The sequence below is a fragment of the Hetaerina americana genome, unplaced genomic scaffold (assembly GCF_022747635.1).
Source record: "Hetaerina americana unplaced genomic scaffold, ioHetAmer1.1.p SCAF_11, whole genome shotgun sequence".
NCBI classification, from domain to species: Eukaryota; Metazoa; Arthropoda; class Insecta; order Odonata; family Calopterygidae; genus Hetaerina; species Hetaerina americana.
This window is the reverse complement of record NW_027286181.1, coordinates 15,061,420-15,083,068: the sequence shown is the minus strand read 5'-3', so window position 1 is coordinate 15,083,068 and position 21,649 is coordinate 15,061,420. Positions and strand designations below refer to the sequence as shown.

At 36.0% G+C, this 21,649-nt stretch overlaps 1 protein-coding gene across 4 annotated transcripts in view; it reads right to left on the bottom strand.

Moving 5' to 3' along the window:
- Window positions 1–21,649, bottom strand: part of Zmynd8 (Zinc finger MYND-type containing 8) — a 125,019-nt gene that overhangs the window by 72,996 nt on the left and 30,374 nt on the right. For all 4 annotated transcript variants that reach the window (XM_071599438.1, XM_071599441.1, XM_071599439.1 and 1 more), the window contains exons 13-16: window positions 19,692–19,779; window positions 11,059–14,687; window positions 6,786–6,939; window positions 3,144–3,340 (exon numbers count right to left, since the gene is read on the bottom strand). In XM_071599438.1, coding sequence (XP_071455539.1) covers window positions 3,144–3,340; window positions 6,786–6,939; window positions 11,059–14,687; window positions 19,692–19,779 — 4,068 coding nt within the window. The remainder of the gene's footprint in view (window positions 1–3,143; window positions 3,341–6,785; window positions 6,940–11,058; window positions 14,688–19,691; window positions 19,780–21,649) is intronic.

Here is a 21,649-nt window from a genome sequence, read left to right as displayed (position 1 = left end):
ATTGCTCTCTTGGGATGCTTTTACCTGATATTATTTTAGATGTGTTCGGTAATCTAAGCTTTCTTGTGTGATAAAAGGTACTTACTCCATGATACAAATTATTGTCAAGGGAATTTTCAGTATTGTAATGCCTAATCTGTCAGTATAATTATTCATTATTAGCTTAAGCAACATTTTATTATCACAATAAAAGTGTATGCTGCATGAATACTACTACTGGCTGCACCTCTTATATTGCAAAGCATGAGAGATTCTAATTTACTGATCAATATAATCATTTTCAAGTACAGAATAGGTTTTAAATCCCCATCGAAGGATATACCTTAAGGCTAAATCATGGAATTTTTAGATATATATATATATATATATATATATATATATATATATATATATATATATATATATATATATATATATATATATATATATTCAAACACGAAATCCCGCCAAACGGCGAATAAATACTCATATATACAGAAACAGATATAAGGAAAAGGGATAGGAACACATATAAAGGACGAACACAATAGAGGTGGGGAAGGCGGAATCGAACGGATCACAAGAGTAAAAATATTTCCTCAACCGGGACTCGAACACCGGATCTTTCCACTTGCCGGGCGGATGCTCTTAACCACTTGAGCTATCGAGGATAGTCAATTTACCCTGAGATCCGTGGGTGTAATATGTCGCCAAGCGCCCCGATTCTTTAGCCAAGAGATGGCGTCAGGGGGCCGTTTCACCCACCAAAGGAGAAATAGACAATACACAAGGAAAGGAAAGGACAGTGGGTTAGAATTCATACAACATCATACATCAAATACACATTCAAACACGAAATCCTGCCAAACGGCGAATAAATACTCATATATACAGAAACATATATAAGGAAAAGGGATAGGAACACGTATAAAGGACGAACACAATAGAGGTGGGGAAGGCGGAATCGAACGGATCACAAGAGTAAAAATATCTCCTCAACCGGGACTCGAACACCGGATCTTTCCACTTGCCGGGCGGATGCTCTTAACCACTTGAGCTATCGAGGATATGTAATTTACCCAGAGATCCGTGGGTCTTATATGTCGCCAAGCGCCCCGATTCTTTAGCCAAGAGATGGCGTCAGGGGGCTGTTTCACCCACCAAAGGAGAAATGGACAATACACAAGAGGAAAGGACAGTGGTTAGAATTCATACAACATCATACAGGAAAAGAACAGTGCGTTTCGTGGCACGCATAGCCAGAAGAAAGAGATGAGCCACATTGGCCAAATACACATTCAAACACGAAATCCCGCCAAACGGCGAATAAATACTCATATATACAGAAACATATATAAGGAAAAGGGATAGGAACACGTATAAAGGACGAACACAATAGAGGTGGGGAAGTGTAGGGATTTCTTTTTCATTTCAATTTCCAAATTGATAAACGGCAATTTCCCTGCAAATGTGTAACATTATGGAGGTTATTTGACGTAAAATAAAATTGTTTCCAATTGATCTGTTCATGATATAATCATGATAATATCATTTTATCAATGATGAGCATTACTCAATTCATTTATAATATGGTTGCTAAGGCTAAATTTTATTCACAAATGGACACACCATTATGATTGAAATAGTTAGTTATCCTACAAATATTTTTAATACGGGATTTTCAAAAATGAGAAAGTTCAACAGCAGTAGAATTGCAACTATATTATGATGTCCTGTTAATCAAAACGGTAATGAGTTAATCAAATTTACAAATAGCAATACAAATGTACATTTGTCAATTCTCAGTAGGCATGCTTCACAGAGATACAGCAGCATTTCTTTCCACTGATCTCATGTAATAACTTTCAAAAACTGGATAAATTAGGGAAGGTTATGCATTATAATGAAAATGTTTATGTTTGCAAAATATTTTGTGTCCCTGAGTATTCTAGTCATATGTACTTGGATTTCATATACTCAGCACTCATGGATTGAGTTATCATTCATTCAGTGCTCATGCACTCACTGAAAGAGGACATAAGTCCTCAAGTGCTCATGCACTCATGAGTGCATGAGTACCTGGTGCATGAGCACTGAGTGAATGAGATTCGAGTACAAGAGTACCAAGTGCATGAGCACCGAGTGCATGAGCACTGAGTGCATGAGTACCGAGTGCATGGGTACCGAGTGCATGAGTACCAAGTGCATGAGTACCAAGTGCATGAGTACCAAGTGCATAAGCACTGAGTGCATGAGTACCAAGTTCATGATTACCAAGGGCATGAGCACTGAGTGCATGAGTACCGAGTTCATGAGTACCGAGTTCATGAGTACCGAGTTCATGAGTACCAAGGGCATGAGCACTGAGGGCATGAATGCTAAGTGCATTAGTATCAAGTGCATTAGTAACAAGTGCATGAGTATCAAGTGCACGAGTACCAAGTGCACGAGCACTGAGTTCATGAATACTGAGCATATGAGATCAGAGTATATGAGTACTAGGATACTCGAAAACAATAAAATAATAATAAACACAAAATTAACTAACATAATTACAACACTTTGTTCAGCAGTCTTGTATACTAGCGTAGTCTAAAACTGTTTTGCTTCAGTCTACACTGTGAATTTCTGTGAACTAGTAGAGATTCTAATAAAACCAGTGACTTGGGTAGTGTATAAAAATTCCACTTTGTAAGCCTTCATCACAAGGGGCTAGAAATTAAACCTTGTATAGGGTTAGACATGCACTTTGCTTCTGGCTCAGATAAATACATTTATTATCATTAAGATTCTCTCAAGTTTATAAACATTGACATTAAATTTTGTTTGTGATGCCCATTCCAACTGCCCAATTCCAAAGTACATCCACCTAATGCCTAATACATAAAAATTAATTTTAGCAATATTTATTAACTTGAGCAATGACACACTTACAAAAGTGTGTCATTGCTCGAGGGATGTACTTTGCAGAATTTTAAGGTATTACAGCAATATCTGAAAAAAATCTGTTTCTTGAAAAACTGTCCCGATACTTTTTATACTAACATTGTATGATAAAGACATGTCTAAAATAAGCTTATAATGGTTTTATATTAAGTGTGACATGGAAAGTTATGAAATGCATTACCATAACATGCTAAGAGTAAAAAAAGATCTCATTTTACCTGGCAGGGGTAATCACAATATGATGTGTTCCAACAGCAATAAAAGAGTGCTTCTTTACTGCAATTAGCACACCACTGTTTCCGCTTAGTCTCTTCGATAGCACGCAATTTCTCTGCCTCACATTGCCTTTTGGTATCATTCACGAGACGAATTTTTTCCTTGTCTAAAGAAGTTTTTATCTCTGCTATCACTAACTCTATAATTAAAAAAAAAAAGTGCATTTTAAAACTTGAACAAACAGCTTCAAGCACACAAAAAGAAACATAAAAGAATTTTCATGCACAGAAAACATCCAAATATGAATTTTTTTAATTCTTAAATTGGAATTTCATGCCAAGTGTCCCTATGCTTAAGCAGAAGTAGTAACACTAAAAACATAAGGTCAACTGAAGTTTATATATGGACTAATCTGATAAATTTACACTTACCACAAACAATTCTTTAGTCTTTTTGATTATACAATGTTATGCGATCTATTTTCAACTTTTGAGAAGACTGTTATTAGAGCCAAATTTAGGATTAGTGAAAATTAAGAAAATCAAATGAATTTAGCAGCTAGGATTAGTTAAGTGTTCACATATATTGCAACTTGCAAATCAGATAAATTCAACAACAGCAAACTCTCAATTATCCATGCTAATGGATGCATCACAAAACACACGCTTAATCAAAGAACAGTAATAACCAAAATATGCAGGAAATATGGTCATGATATAAATGAATGAAATTTATCTGACTCAAAAGAGTTAAAAGAAAAACAATTCAGGGCAATAAGAAAACAAATTTGCATTTATTTTTATTCCTTGCCATTAATGCGAGTTTTTTAGCTATGAAAAGTACATTTTTTTCCATTTTTCAGCCACTTCGATAAGGATGGAATTACAGTCTAACAACAACATCATCAAGTAAATAGGAAATCATAATGTCAGAAAGCAAAACCAATTACGTAGCCAGAAAAAAACAAATGATAATTTAAGGGCAAATACTGATAAAGGATCACTGATACAGATCCATATTCACTATCTTTCCGAATTAATTTTATCAAAATATTTTGAGGTGAAGAGAGACTAGCACGGATAATCCTAACACATATTACTAAGAGTTTACTGTAAATTACTCAACATAAACAAATATTTTGCCAAAAATGTTAAATGGTTTGTTTCTGCTCTCTTGTGTAATTTTGGACAATTTTCCTAAATGGTTTTTAATATTTTTAAGTAATAGCCTATTTTAGAGTTTTTTTATTAGCATACATACCAGGAAGGAATGCTTCCTGGACCACGTAAATATAACAAATATGCCTCTTATTCATGTTCTTGTTCATGGCTCTTTTGCTAGCACTATTTCTCTCCTAATGCCCCCAAATTTATGTCAATTTTCCTCCCATAGGCTCTGGTTTATTTCCTCTACCTTAAATGTTTACCTAAGCTTTCTCACAGCTCTGTGTTTTCTTGTAGTTTTCAGCCCAAGCCCCTCGCAAGATTCCTGTTATCTCTCAACAATAACAGCAATCCCTTGGCTGTCTGACTTCTTAAACCATCTTGCCAACCGCTTGAATTCCCAACTCAATTCCAAATTCCCAATGTCCATCCCATGCTACCCTTGACATTTCCTCAGCATATGTGCTGAAGAGTACCGGCGATAATGGGCAACCCCGCCCCACTCACCTGCCAATCACTGCCCATCCCAATTATCACTCCACTAACCTTCTTACTCTTGCTGTCTGATTCACTTACAAGTATTGACACTCACCAATCCCTACAGTCTACTCCCATATTACTCAGTTTTCTTCTAACCTTCTCATACAGTGCTTCCACTTTTCCTTGCATTTGATATTTCTCCATATCCACAAACTGACCTCTACACAACATTGACTTGGCTTAATTAGTTCCTTGCTCATGTTTATTACAACTCTTTGTACATTTTGCTCCTGATTACCATGTTTACATTCTTCAATTTTCTTCTTTTTTCTGCCCTCTTTTAAGTTTCTCTCCCATGAGCCATAGGTTCTCATTTCTCTTATTATCTACAACTTCTATTGTTCCCATTATTAAGGTACACCCCCTTTCCCAAAGAGTCTTCATTCCCCTATTTCCATTTAGATATTTATTAAGTTTTTATTGATATTCCTTCCTGGTTATTAAATCTTCCAAAGATTTCACATTGTGACTCTCCTACTCCCCTGAATTAAAAATTTTTCTTAATTTTTTACGACTATCAACAGACAAAACTGTTACATTTCATAACTTTTAGATGGTTGGGTTAGTCAGGGTAACCTCTCCCTTGCTGATCCAAAGTATATGGTTTTGAGTCTCACCTTAGACATTGGTGTTGGTGTCATAATTGCTGGACACCTGATGACAAGCTGAAGGCTTAGTAGGATCCAATGGATGCATGGACGACCCAGGGCATTTTTTTATGTGGAGGTCTACCAATAAGGTAGGTTTTAGATGGACATAAATTTGACACCCCTGCATCTCTTAACTTCGTCTAACAAGGACCTGACATATCAACAGTAGGTCCATCTTTAATTCCACTTATGCTCTTTCTCCTTTCATTTCATCCAACATGCCCATCCTTTTCCTTCCCCTTCCTTGTTTGCCTAACACTGTCTTCTCAAAAACCCATTGCAATCAGGATGCTCCATATCCAATTTTCTCTAACATTCTTTAGATTTCTCCCGACATTCCACTCTCCTCCCCAAAAACACCTAGTTCTTCTTCATTGGTTTCCCACCCACATTTCAAAAGCCTCCTATCTACGACTATCAACTTGTTTCACTGGCCAAGTCACGAGGCACTGGGAAAGCAAACTAATTTATGATCCAAATCTTCATCCAGCCCCTGGAACTGTGTTGGTCAGTATGTTGTTTCTAAATCTATGTCTAAGTGTGATATAACCTAACTGGAACTTACTTGTTTCTCCCAGTTTTTCATGCATCCTATGGCTGAGATGATGTTTGAACCAGATCATAATTATCATCAAACCATTTCTCCAACAGAACTCAATTGCTTACTCTCCAAAGATCACTTCTAATTCCCAATCCCCCCCACCTCTCTTCCATCCTTCCTTTCACCTACTACAGAATTACAATGCCCCATTACTATTAGGTGCTATCTTCCTGGCACATTCCCAATTGCTTGCAATGCTCATCCTGTCTGAAATCATCAACCCAAAGCACAGGGGCAAAAAGGTTACGAAATGTAAGTGTATCTAATTCTTTGGTGCAAACATTTCCCTTTAAGCAGCCTACCTTTCTTTTTTTTTTGGGATAAGAACAAACACTGATCTGATAAATCTTGCACCCTAACTTTCTAAAAATGTTTACATAAAATAAAAATTATAACTGGAAAACAATGATGTTTTAAGTATCTAAAAATTCTGTTTTCTTTCCCAGAAGAAGGTGACGAGCTGAGAGGGAGGAGTAAGCCAACATTCAGCAAAAATAGGGTCGCAAAAACCATTAAGCCTTATTGTAAATGTGATATTAAAGGTTAATGCAAAATACAATACAGTTGTTGACTTTCATTTACGGATGTTTTTTTCCTTAACGACGACAACTTATGCTACTCCCTCCAAGACTTACAATTCCATTAATATCCAAATATTTTATGCAAGAAGATATTTCAGAAATGACATACCTTGATTGTGTTTCAATTCTGAAATTTCCTGCGTATGCTCCCATCGCAGTCTCTCTAAGTCCAACCGGAGACACTTAATGGTTGCCTCCGTGTTGCCTGCCTTGTTAAAGTCTCCTAATATATCTTCAATTGCCTGACGCATGTAGTTGGCCATCTGCAAAAAAAATGGTAACTTAAGGATATAACCACAAAAAGTAATACTTGGAATTTATAAGGCTCAATACATCACAACCTTATAATTCAAACTGTGTTGGCCATGGTAATTTCTTAAAGTTCAATTAGCCATGGACAACAGAATACACTTAATATTTAATCACTGGCATTCATTGTGGTTTAAAGCTTACGTGGTGTAAGCTTAAATAAAGACATCTTCAAAAGTTTTACTGAAACTGTGTGCACCTCTCACAAAAGATATAAGTAAACAAATTAAAAGACATGGACTTTCTTGAAAGTGAAACTTTTCATTGCAACAAATTTCCTGTGACCAAATGGATGTTTCTTCACCTTACTCTTTTAATGAAACCAATACCCCAGTTCAATCCTGGCACTTTTTAGATTTTTTTAGACTGCCCATGTCCACTGACCATGTTTCACTGTCTAACTTATATCCTCATTTTGTACATTCGAACAGACTTCATATTCATCAGGTAACTTTTTCAATAACATATCACCATTAAAGGTATCTCCTCATCAACCAGTAAGGTTAGGTTCCTCAAAAATTCCATAGTTGCAAAAAATATGGTGAGCAAATCTTTGAGTAAACAGGAAATCAGCAATTTGGTTTCATGGTCCATATTAGTAGAGAAAAAAATTGCCTAAGTTCAATTCTATCCCAATGATCTATTATTCAAGCAGAAACGTTATTTCTCAATTTTGATATTGAACTTGTTTATAATTCAACAGCTAAATTAAAAAAGACAAAGGAAGGGATAACCATCATTGATATTGAAATACTGGCAATGGATGAATTTACTCAACCCCCACCACTAATGTAATAATTTTTTCGAATGGCCGAAGATCAAAGTACGTTACTTTTTCTACTTTAAACACTTGGTCGGATTGATGCTGGTCGGATTGATGCCTCACAATTTTTAATAGTCCTAATGGTGAACACGTTCCTTCCCATACAAGATAACAGAATTCTTCACTTTCTGTCGATACACTTAATGCTCATTTTGTTACCACCAGTACCTCGATAAACTTAATGCCCATTTGTACTGCACTGCTAGAACTCAAACCTTAATTCAAGGGATGAAACATTAAAAACATGAATGAAGCTACACAACCTCTCTAAACAGAGGGGTGTATATAATCAGTTCATTTTTGCCCAATGATTTGTTGTGCACATATAAGACACCTCAAAGAAAATATGCAGCTGCATCCAATAGCTGCAGATACTCATCAGCAGAGTAGAACATAAGCTTTAACAGATATTCGTAAAGTTTTTTTTTTAATAGTGACATTTTATTGAGATTCCTCACATTATCAGGTGACTTATTAAAAGAATATTCATTACCCTCGGGCCAGTAGCAGAAGATATTTTGTGGGGGTGAGAGCTTGTGCTGGACTGTTTTCTCTGTCTCTCCTTATATTTATTTTACAGTGCCAGTTTACAGCAAGATTGGCTAATATTGAGTAAGTAATTGTTTAAAAATAAGATATCTTACAATTTTACATTATATAAAATATGGAGTTTTCCATGTTTATACATCTTTCATTATATTTTTACAAACTCGTATATATTGGTGAACTTTCTCTTCATCCCATTTTGCCATATTAATTATTTTTCTTGACCTTTCCTGTGGTCTAATTTTATTAATAATCAGTGCAAATCCTGTGACGTTAAATTCTTACAGAACTGCATCTTATTGGAAAAAGTTACGTTCTATGAATTAAAGTAAAAATGTTTTCCTAAACTATGTGCCCCTCTGCCTCCATGTCCTTTCGTGTTGGACCTGTAGATACGGCAATTTGTAAAATATTTGAGAGAGGGTTGAGGCCGATACTTGGTGGAAATCTATTTGTAACACATGAAGGAATAATGAAAGACTTTGCGTTTCCACGGGAAAGTGGATTTCTTTCCTACGGAATTGCAAAGTCTTTCATTCTTCCTTTGTGCTTTATGATTAATTATTTTTAACTTTGAGACAATTTAAAAAATATTATTTCAGGTTTTTCTCTGTGAAAAATGTCAAAGTGTTTGAAATATGAGGATATTGAAGATACGCACATCACTGATGATGACAACAGTGATTTGCCATCTGAGACCTCCAATGAAGAGATTTCTTCTTAGCAGTGAAGAATCTTTCGTTTACACCTCAAGGCCAGGGACAAAGAGGTGTTGGATCTCTTTTTCCTCCGAGTGAAATGACTAATGTGGGTCTGACCAAGAAGAGGATGGAAAGGCTGATCCAGGCAAAGGTGAGTGGGTCAAAGTGAGAGTGAATTTTGATAACACTCCAAAGATAGCCATTGAGTTTCTAGAGACACCAGAACCAAAGCAAGGAAAATTTGACACCTGGAAAAAAGCCTTTGTCCAGGTAGCAATATGCCATCAGCATAATTGAGGAACTTGGCAGAGAATGGCTTCAAGAAAAGTGAAACAGAGTCAGGCAACCGTCATCAGTGATGTGAGGTATCAAAAGAAATGTACAACTGCCAAATAATAAAGAGAAGCAGTGTTGTGTGTGCAGTATAAGAGGGTAAAAGGGAAAAGGATAAATAAAAGGTCCCAAACTGTAAGAGATAAAGGCAATAAAGGCCTTCAGAATGAATGCTTTCATAAGCATAAGTGTATCAGCAGATGAGAGCTTGAGTGTATAGTCACATAAAATATTTATATCTCTTGCAAAAATTAATTGATCATCATAAAAATGCAACACTAGAGAGAAAACTACATCTTATCAATATATAATATAATTTCATTGCACGGAAGTAATAGTTTTCCAATAATAATAAAAAACATAAAAGTTTGATGTTTTATATATTTTGTAATTGATTTGTCATTTTTTCCTTTCTAAAAATTAAAGTCAACCCGTTATTGTTTCATGATTCTAAGCCCCAAATATATCTTCAGCACTGGATAAAAAACTAGATACATTATATAAAATTAAGTACTAGAAATATTTCAAATCTTGCAAATTTCCTGAAAATAGCCTTGGGAGTCTTCGCACATCCCGTCCGAAATGGGCTGGCAGTAAAAGGGTTAAAGAGAAAGATGGTAAGCTAGTAAGCAAACAGAATTGAAAAAAAGGTTAAGAATAGCATAATGTATTGCATGGTTCATTCAATAATTCCTTATAAAATCCAAGAGATGGTGCTCAAGTTATCAGAAAAGGTTCTTTAAGTCAGCCTCAACTCTCATTATAATGCTCTTCTAGTTTCAGCTATATCCATCATGTGATTTCCTTTTCATGGTTGACTGAAGGAAAAAACTTGTTTAATTAGAAAAATGGAAAAGAAATGAGTTCCGTGCCATGATGAAACACTTCTATTATAAAGCCTTACAGAAAAAAATATCAAAGCCGAGTCGGAAGAATCTCTTGTCATATCTGCTCATGTGTTTGCAACTGTTTACAATAGGTTAAATTTAAATGTGGCCATACGATGAACATTGTTCAGAACATCCAGTGGAATTGACTTCCTCTGAAACATTTGACAATATCCACAATATGGTTTTGAGTAGGCAATGAATCAAATTTACGAAATAGTTGAAACCACAGGCATCATTATCACAAGGCACAACATTTTCAATTTTGCACAAAAAATGGTTTTAATTCAACAGAGAAAAGATGAGTATGGATACCATGAAGAATACCATACTTGTTCATTAAATGTAGAACACAATGTATTTTTCAACTGTTCTTTATTTTGGTACTACTAGTTTCAATGCTTTCAAAACCATCAAACACACCATACTTGTTTTACAAAAATATTTGATTTAACTCACCTAAATTTTCCGAACTTGGTAGCAACTTGATCAAGTAACAGATATATAAAATATGGACTTCATTAGGTTATTGTTTCACAGGCTCAAATTAAAGGAGTCAAATGGTGCAAATAATTTTAATTCTAAAATTAAATTCCTAAATTATTCTCCAAATTTAAATAAAATTCCAAATAAAACAAAAAATTTTTAACCACTAGGGTGAGATTTCTTTGTCCCAAGTTATCCGACTGATAGCCATGGATTGCATACCTACTTAAAACTTACAACCATGAAACTAACAAGCTTACAGACTAGGATGTTAATGCTTTTTCATGGGACATTTACCTTTTGTGCGTATTTACTCAATTCAGCCGACACAGGTCCTGCTTCTGATGGCGTAAATGGCAACTGAGATCCAGAGGGAGGGTATGAGGAAGTTCGAGGGCCAAGACTTGGATTACGCAGGGCTAAACTGCTACTTTGAGCACTGGTGGCCAAGGCAGAAGTGGAAGGCATCACTGGGGAAACCACCTGACGCACCAGTCCCGAGGACGTGGTCGTCGGCATTGAAAGAGCCGACGAGGAAAATGTCACAGGTGTCAAAGGGGCAGATGATTGAGCACTCACTCCACGTGCAGCCGCCACTGGCATAGGAACCAGACTGCTTGGCGTAGTCTTCAACTGAGATGTCCCGACACCCAAGTTCATGGGACTATTCAAATCTCTGGAATTATTGGACAGTCTTCTCACTTCCATGCTAGGGGGTGGATTATTAGGAATTTGGGAACTTCGAGCATGCAGTCTTGGGGAAGGGCGAGGAAATGACTTACGAGCTCGAGGCCTGAACTGAGTGGCAGGAGCTGTGGCAGAGTTCTGGGGATTTTGACCAAGGATTTCGACCTCTTGCTGCTCACTGCTTCTCAACACAGCACCATCTTGCATAGCAGCCAACCCTTCCAGAGCTCCACTCCCACGAACCATTGTCAAGCTCACGTCATTGGACAAGTTAACACTAGTGCGCAACTCTTCCACACTGGTGGACCCACTTGACTGTTCCTTGCTTCCTCCATTCTCCTTCTCAGCCTCTTGGAGCACAGTAATGGTCACACTTGGGTCAAGAAACATGGACGGGAACACTTCATCCTGGGCAGGGGACTCACTCCTATCCACAATCAAAGCCCTCTGTGCAATACCCTTCCTCGCCCTTTTTGGAGCACTACCACTACTGGGTTCCTCATCAAGTCGCCTTGTTTTAACAGTTTTTTGAACCACAACCATATTACTTTCCTTCAAAACCTCCCTATTCAACACTTCTTCTTCTATCACCTCCTCAGGCTTGGATTTCAACTGGGAAGCCCTAGATAATGATGAATCACTATCTTTAGCTTCGGAGAACTTTTGCTTTTTGGAGCTTATTGGACTTGCCCTGTCAGAGTCAACAATCTCTATAGGTTTTCCCTTGGACAAAGTGACTTTTTTCCCTAGCACCAATACACTTTCCTCTACGGATGTGGATATTTTTCCATGTTCACCATCCACAGTTTTAGGCCCACTTCCTGAGCTGCACTTTTCAACTTTATCGACTTCTATTCCTATTTTTTCACTTTCTTCATTTCTCCTTTTCCTTTTTAAGCTATCTTCTTCATTGCTCTTATCTTTGGCAACACTTTCAGGTTCACTGATACCTTCATCCACCACCATGCATTCATTTGCTTCATCTTGTTTAACAGAGTCTGTTGCATCATCAACTTCAGCATCTTTAACGTCTTCGACACTGTCAGCCTCTTCAGTACCTTTCGCAGTTATTTTGCCATCTGAAACAACTTCCTGCTCAGACTCAGTATTATGACTATTAGGAGTAATGGAGTCATCATCACTGTTACTGGTTGCACTTGCATCACCAGTTACAGAATCAGCATCCTCGGCTGTATTTTCGTCCTCCTTCTCTTGAGTAGATTCTTCATCAGACTCACTCGTTTCCTTGATGAAAGACAGTCTCTGTTGCAATTTTCCCAAGACCCGAAGCTGAGAGCCAACATCTCCCTTATTGCTACCTGGTGGACTTACAATAGCAGATGCACTAGCAGGAATATCACTTGTTATATCTTCTACATCAATATCTATTGTTGAACCCTCTTTTTTTACATGGTCATCATCTTTTGATGATAACACTTTAGACTCAGAAGGCGATGTACTAAATAAACTTTGATTACTCTTGGATGTACCACACTCTGAGGCATGACTATCATTTCCCGTAACAGTGCTGCTCGCACACTTGGTCATCAAACTTTCCCTCAATCTATTTACATCTATTTTGTTCGATATTTCACATTTATCCTCCTGAGATCCAACTGCATTCTCCTTTCTTTTTTCCATTTCTTTCCTCAATGCTTCCCTTATATCATATTTATACAATGTTTCAATGTTCACTACCCTCAAACTCTGGAAAAATCTTGCCTTGTTTTCTTCTCCCTCCCTATCCAATGTATCACTCTCAGCTTTCTCAGAGCTTTTCTCAGGTGACTTGCTACTCGACGCCTTTATTTTACTTGCCAAGTCCACAGAAGGTAGGGTATCACATGACTCACCATCATACGTGGATTTAATGATTTGTTGTATTTCTGGTTCGACAACTGGATCGATTAAAGCATCCAATTTAACATCACCACTATCCTCATTTTCACTTACTACCAAAACGTCATCTTCTCTTTTCTTATTCTGAGCATCGTCATTATCATTCTCTCCATCGGTGACGAACTTTTCCAACACTTCATCAATTTTCTCACCCTTTGATCCTTTAATGGAAACATCTTTCTTCCCATTTGCAGAATTAGAATTCCCTACTTCCTCCAAGATAGACGTGGCATTTTCTTCACTCACCTCATTAACAGACAGATATTTCGAGACTTCCTTAACCTTCCCTATTACTTCACCCCCATCCTTCATCTCAGGGACAGCAACATTTTTTCCCTCCTCTACCTCTTTTTCCTCAGTCTCAATTTCATTATTTAGATCATCAGGCTTTTCGCTCATTTTTTTATCCCCACCTTCATCATTTTCTCCTTTGTCAGACACTCCAATGCCACTGCTGACTTTTGCACTAGCCGATGTTACTTCATCATTCCCATTCATTCCTTTATCCTCTTCACCATTTGCTTCATCAACCTTCTCACCCATGCTATTCTCCTTCGCTGCCTTCACATCTAATGATCCCTCCTCAGATTTACTCTCTTTGTTCACAGCTGATTCGGCCATCGCTCCTCCATCCTGGTCAGGGAATTCCATTACAGTCAATTCCTCCTCCCAAATTTCTACTTCCTTTTCCCTGGTCGCCTCCTCAGTTGCTTCCATTTCCTCTGCTTCCTTATCAGCATCCATTCTTTCCTTTTCATCATCCGTTCTTTCTTTTTCATCATCCATAACTTCAGTATCACCTTTGGTTTCATCTTCTTCCACTTTATTTTCCCTCGTATCATCCTCTTGAATCTTTGCGTTCTCCTTCGGTTTTCCCATCTCCTTTGATTCCTCTGTTCTCACCTCATCTCTGGTCTCTGCTCCAGCATCACTCTCCACTTCTTGTACTTTCACCCCACACTCCTTTTCACTTTCCTCTACATCACTTTTTAATTCCTTTGCTTCCACACCATCATTCATTCCAATTGATTCTATTTCACTCTTCACTTCCTCTTCTTTTGTCTCATCTTGTTCTTCCTGGGCTTCGTGATCATTCTTCTGCACAGTTACCCTTTTCACTTCATCCTTCGTTTCTGTTGCTTTCACCTCATTTTCTGTTTCCTTTGCTGCCATCTCACTTTTTGTCTCTTTTGGTATTTTCGCATTCTTCAATTCTTTTGCTGTAGTCTCATCCTTTCTTTCTTTGGCTCCGTCACTGCCTTGAGTGGTCTCTTCAGCCACCTTGTTCATATCCTCAGAAGGCTGAGTAGTATTCTCACTTGACTGACTAACATCACACCCTGAAAAATTTAAGAATGTACTTTTAACAAGTTTTTCTGTAATTTTCCCCTTCCCTTTATACCCTTAACATTTTCATGTACAGTAAACCCTCAGTAATCCAGAATATGTGGGACCAGAGATTCAGAAAGAGATGAGAGAAATTCAGAGTAGCTGGGGATGTGACACATGTAACCCCACTGAGTATTTTTTACCACTACTCTTGTGTAAACTCAATTGGCAAAGACTTATGTGACTTTTTATGGCAAACAGAAAGCCTAAATGTGTAAAAACATCTTATGCAAGGTACAAAGTCCTAATTGAATAAAATATGTCATGGAATGTCCTCAGAAATTCACCTAGTTATTTTCAGCAACTTTTACCACCTAATTTTTCAATGATATTATCCCATTTCCTCACACATATTAAGTTAATCAATCAGGTTTTCCTTTGACATATGAGAGTTGGACTTCATTAAATTGAGCAAGATTTCTTTTGAAAATTTGATTAGTTTAAATGCAATGCTTGGTCAACTCCGTTCTCTTACATGCTTAAGTATGCAATCCACAATAGAAACAAACTCTCATGTATAACTTACTCATCTTGCTGAAATATTCAAGGTTATTAAGGCCGATGGTTTTCAATATGACAAGATGATATGGTTATTGGACATTGAATTCAGTTGGATTTCATTTAAGGATCTAGGAGTTTGTAAACAAATGAAGTTGACCAATTTTTCAGTTTTGATAAAGTAATAGTGATGTGGAAGCAATTATTTTTATACTTGTGATCATTATGGAAGAAAATACTTAATAACTACCATGTTACCTGACACATAAGAAGCACCAAGATTTTTCATGTTAGAACTTAAGAAAAATTCTTCAATCTGACCGAAAAGTATTTAAATGTTAACACTTATTGAAAGAAAATATATTTGTTACATTACAAAATAAGCAACTTTATAAATGTTTTTAAATTATAAAATTTCAGAAATTCATCAATGCTGCTAAAATCCTGTTTGCAGTTATTTTTGCTGTGGAATTCTATGGTATTTATTTTGTATTTCAAATGACAGGTTGTGCTATTATAGTTTTCGTATGCATGACCAGACCATTTCTCTTTTTGAATACTTAGCAGCATAAAATTGTCCATTGAAATTGATAAGTTAGCAATTTACATGCCTATTGTTAATTTTCTGGCTTCAATTAAAATAATTTTTAGCAGTAATTCCATTGTTCCTATGTTTTATTCAGTTCTTAGCTTGTTCCTCAAGCTTTCGCCATTTAGGAGCACATGAGCACTTTTTTTACTCTTAGGTGTTTACAAAATCCACCTTCTGCTACCTCCATTCTCATCTTCTAAGTCGGAGGTTGGCCAAAATGCCTTTCAGCTGCCTTGTTTCCATTTTATGAAGCATAATTCACGACTTCAAATTTAATTGCAATATTGTCTTCTTTCTTTTGATCCCTTGCAGTTATTCTCCTTTTAACTAATTATGCAAACACTTGGCTTCTCTGTGTAAAAGCAGATATGTACAGTAAATAGAAAGGAATGTATAATATATTGAATGGCTCCATTATTCAACTTGTGGGCGAGTGCCTGTAGATTCTCACTTTACCATGAGTGATAATGTTTGCCCAAAGGGGTGACATCCCCTTTAGCCCAACGCATGCACATAAGTTTTGTATCCACACTACATGTGAGATGAAACCAAATGCCTTACAATGCATGCATTTACAAAGATTTATTTAGCAATTTTTAGGAAATACTGAAATGAAAGCTCTTACTGCTTACTACTGGCTGAAAAAAGTGTTATAATCCAAATTTGTAAATGAGACAACCATTTTCTAAGCCAGATGAGGGAAAACAATACTAAATAGAAGGCATTTTTCCAGATGCATTGGCTCGCGACATAGAGAACAAAGTCACAGCCATATACCTTCGGCCCATAAGTTGCAGGCTGGTTTTAGAGCACATTTTAGAGAAAAATGTTCATCCTATGGATCAGTAAATATTGTATTTCATGATCCCATGACTTCATATAATACTGTAACATATTTAAACACTGAAATCATATTTAGATTATTCCTTGATGAATTCCTAGCACTAGATGACTACTTTATCAAAATTTAAAGGCTCAGTGCTGCTGCCACTTTCCAAGAATGAATTCTATCCAACCCAAAATGAGTTTAAAATTATGAAGACAATTTAGATAATATAAAATGATTAAATGATAAATGCAAAAGAAAATTAACAACTACATATTTGAAAAAATATAATTAATTCAAACCACATTTGGAAAAGGTTTCATTATTGCAATGTACACATAGGGACAAAGAACTAATGGACTTTCTACATTCTATAATTGGCATATGATGTACCAGGCTACAAAGATAATTGGGCAGAACATGGTATGTTTTGAAAAAGCTACTTTTTTTTACTTCGCTTGCTTCTTTGGAGTTGCGTATGAATTACAATCCCCTATGGAGGATGTTTAATTCCCTTAATGTTGTAGCATGCCTGTGTTGAGCATTTCATCTCTAGCCTACGGTAGTACCCAGGGTCTTTCAGATCTTCAAGATTTTAACTGATTTGTCAACAGATTCTTCTTCCCATTCCAAAGAGAAATTTCTCACAACTGAAGCACTATCAGCTATTTATTTCTTTGTAAATATTTACGAATTTGAATTGCCTTCATCAACATGAAACCAGTCCCCAACATATTTAACAATGAAGGATATTTCCCCTACAAGCTGCAAAAGCCTATGATAATCTTCAGGTTCAAATACTGTGAAGTTGAAATCAACCTCCTCTTCGTACAACATATTTCTCCGAAAAATTATTTCTGACAGTGCATTGCTTCACCTACCTCCAATAATCAGCCCAGATAAAGCAGACAGACTTCAAATGTTATCAATTATCAGAACTGTTCTTACTTTATAATTATTACTGTTCCCTGTCCCCTTCAATCTTCAATTTCATCAATTGATTCCAGCACTTTCACCTGCAAACCATTGCAAGCAATAAGTACTCCTTGATCCATCTGCTGAAATAATGAAGTTGTACTTGACAGCAAAGTAACCTTACATCCCTGCTACAACATTTGTCAATGATGGGATGGGAGGAGGAATTGCCCAAAATTAAAAGAGGTTTCACTTCATCCTCTGAAATACCCAGAATATTGACTTGATAATTCTCACTTTTGGCTAATAAGTGATTTCAGAAGCAGTCCAGTTCGATAAACTCTTGCCAAATACGCATTTGTCCAGTGCTATAAACTTAAATATGCATTTGCCACATTGCTATAAGGTATATTGATTTCATCATTATTTTCCTCAGAGCTCAGGATAGTCAAAATGTTTTTCTCACAACAACACTCTTCAACTGTGGCTGCCATCTGCAGTAGCACACAGAAATACAGAGACCATTTCCACACTGAGTTTTGGTTCAGAAACCTTGGATTCACTTTGTAAAGCTCACAGGCCCTCCAGGCCAATTTCATCTGCATTATACATTTGACATAGTTGTCATTCATATTCAGTCATTAGTGCAGCCCATTTCATCATAAATGGTCCAAATGCATCACTATCAGCACTCATCACTTCACCAGACAATCTTTCATCACAAAAATTACTTCTCCTCCTACACCGCCATAACCAATCATTACTCACAATTAATTCCTCTACATGCAAGTGTTGGGCAAGTTTTTGTGCTGCATCTTGAATTTCACTACCATGAATTCCTACACCACTTGATTGCTGTTCCGCACACCACGAAAAGATCACTTCTACCAACTTTTCATACACTGGGAACCTTAGTATTTTCTAAGGCCTCCAGTCAATATTCTAAGCATTAACATCTACTGTGAGAGCAAATACCTTTTTTTTATCCTTCTTTTTCAGATCAAACATAGTCCATCTAGCTATACACCAAACTCATGAGCCAAATAGCAACATGAACCCCAGGTTCCTAGTTTTTAAGAACCTTCACCTCATCTACAATATTCAAAGACATGTTTTCTTTTAGAATCACACTTTATTGATGCCATTTTTGTGACACTGTTTTACTCCCGGAAGAAATCAAAATAATTAGTTATGTGCTTCATTAGGTACAAAAGCACATGAAAAGAACTGGCCATCTATTATAAACAAATGTGACACAACTAAGCAATGAGCGACATATTAATGAATAAGTGAATTATTTGCTTCATGTTGCACGGTTAATTCATATTTTACAATGTTAGTTGAAATATGATGAATTATTCAAATATGAATTTCATTCATTTCCAAAGAAGCAAGCCAGTAAAATGTATTTTTCTGCAAAGTACTAGAGTGTAGTCAATTTGTGACCCTATTAAAAACAAGGCATGTCTGGATTAAGCAGGCCTGGATTAGTGAGGGTTTACTGCACATGGTTTTGGCACATTTATTAAGCATAAGTACACATTTCCAAAAAAAACTCACAGGCCCAAAATATGAATTTCTCTTTACAACTACGTTCGCTAATTTAAAAACTACCATTAATGAATAAATTCATGAAAAACAATTTAAGATTATAAACAAAATATTTTCCCATATTGAAGAAAAGCATAGTAAAATCAAGTTTTCTTAATGCTCAGATTTGATAATAGAGGAAAGCTGTTGCACAAATAAATGGACAACATAATCTCTTCCACTGTCTAAGTTATTAAAGGATTCTGTATATAACACAGACAAGTAAAAAAAGGCCATAAAGGTTCCATTTTTTCATTCCATCAAAATTTTAAAGAGTATAAGAATAAATCCGGCCTGAAACATATTATCTCAAAGGATAATAACAGATGGACAAACAAATTATTCATAGTGTAAATTAATTTGTTTCAATACAAATGAAACTCTCAAAATGTTTCCCAGTTAGTCAGATAAATCTACATCATAAATGCATGCCATTATGATTAATATATCTACATTTAGTTAGGGTAGTTGTTTACTGATTTTGAACTTTCGCCATACCAACTGCATTTATCTTAAGTTTTTGTCAATTCTCACCACTAGGAATTTCCATTGAATCCTCAAATGTAGTATCATATTCCCTTTTTTGGGAGGTAGATTCATCTTCAACTGATTGGTCTCGATCCTGAAAAAAGACAAAATATCTTTAGAAAACTGCAGCTGTAATACTGATGAAAAGTCATACAGGACAGCCAAATTCAACAATATTGGCGGGTAGTGCCCATATATGATGTCATGTTATTCTTAACTATCACTCTTCTTCACATAGATTGGACCCTCTCAAAATGAAATCTCATTACTTTCATTACCTCTCCATAATTTGCATGAATTACTTACCTCCGCACAATGACCACCAGAGGTCTATTGAGAGGGTTCAACACATAGTCCTACCACTAATACACAGAAAAGATGGCCATTTTTCTTATGATGTACCATTAATGATGTTATATAATTGATAAATTCAACTACCTTACTCCATTGGAAAGAAGTCATTGGCTAAACGTTCTCATATAAACTTTGTAATAATCTTGTAGAACACACTCTTCTCCTTGAGTATCTAATTGTCTCCATGCACCAAAAGTTAATGCAAGAGTAAATAAGTTTTGAATGATTATTAAGCCTAAATCTAATAATCTTTTAATCAGCTTAATAACATTTTGCCTCTGGGAAATATATGATGTGCCTATGCGTGGGTATATATTTGTTACTATATGAATCCCCATGCATGAATACATAATAATGTATGCACATATAATAAATAGTGGTATCTATATATTAATACGTTTATTCCAATTCAGAAAAAGGGCAATAGCCTGATAATAATCATTATTATTATTTATTACTACTATTATTGCTATCTTTCCCCACATTCACCTCACAAATGCCCAAAAGATACCCACAAGCATCTGCACATCACCAATTAGCAGTTAGCAAGTTAAAGTAAAAATATTCTTTAAGAGCAATGTTTGCTCCTTGGGATTAGGCTATAGGGACACATTTTTACGACTATGTATTTAAAGCTTCACTTTAGATTATCCATTAGTGGACCCCATTGGAAAGAGGTCACACCTTCAACACTTTGAGCTTTCCATCGACTGACCTTCCTCACAGTTTGTGACTGTTATTTTATTATCTTGAAATACAGTTCTTTCACATCCATGGTATAAAATAAAATACCCTTACCTTTATTTAAGGCGTGAATTACAGAGAGATTCACTTGAGTGTGTTGGGGAATAGAAAGATGATGGAAGTAGTGAATAGACCACAAAGCTAGATTATATTGAACAGAGAAAATATAGATCTCATGACATAAATTATGATACATCTCCTGTTTTTTGTGTGAAGAGAAGAATTTTTTCCAAGAAATAATAATTAAAGATGAAATAACTCTGCCATGAGGATACAGAAGGAAATAACATCAACAAAAATAGCCATAGAAGTCAATTCGCTAGTGGTCAGTGATAGTTGTATTTATGGATATACTATTTTACCCTTAAAACTAACTTTGAAATGATGGCACATATTTGAGCCAACTGAAATTTTCCATTATCGTTTCCCTCACATCAGCCCTGAGAATACCATCTTCTCTTTAAGGTAAGCAAATATTTAGTTTTATTATGCAAGAAATAAGTCAACAACTATCTACAATGCACCAATTTAATCAAAATCAAATGATGAACATGGATCTGTATGAGTGATCCTTTGCCAATATTCATCCTTTGCCAATCATTCGTTTTTTTTTCTGGCAACATCTTTGGTTTAGCTTTCTGAGAATAGGTTCTACTATTCACTGGATGATAGTTCCGTGTTCTAGTAAAACTACAATTCTCCCCCTATTAAGATGGCTGATAATGGAAAAAATAAAAAATTAAATTCAAAGAATCAATTAATCACAAGAAAAGGAGAGTTCATTTGTCTCAGTCACTTGTGTTTTGACTATTTTGATTCGTGCGAATTGAATTCATTTACATCATGATCATATTTTCCATGTATTT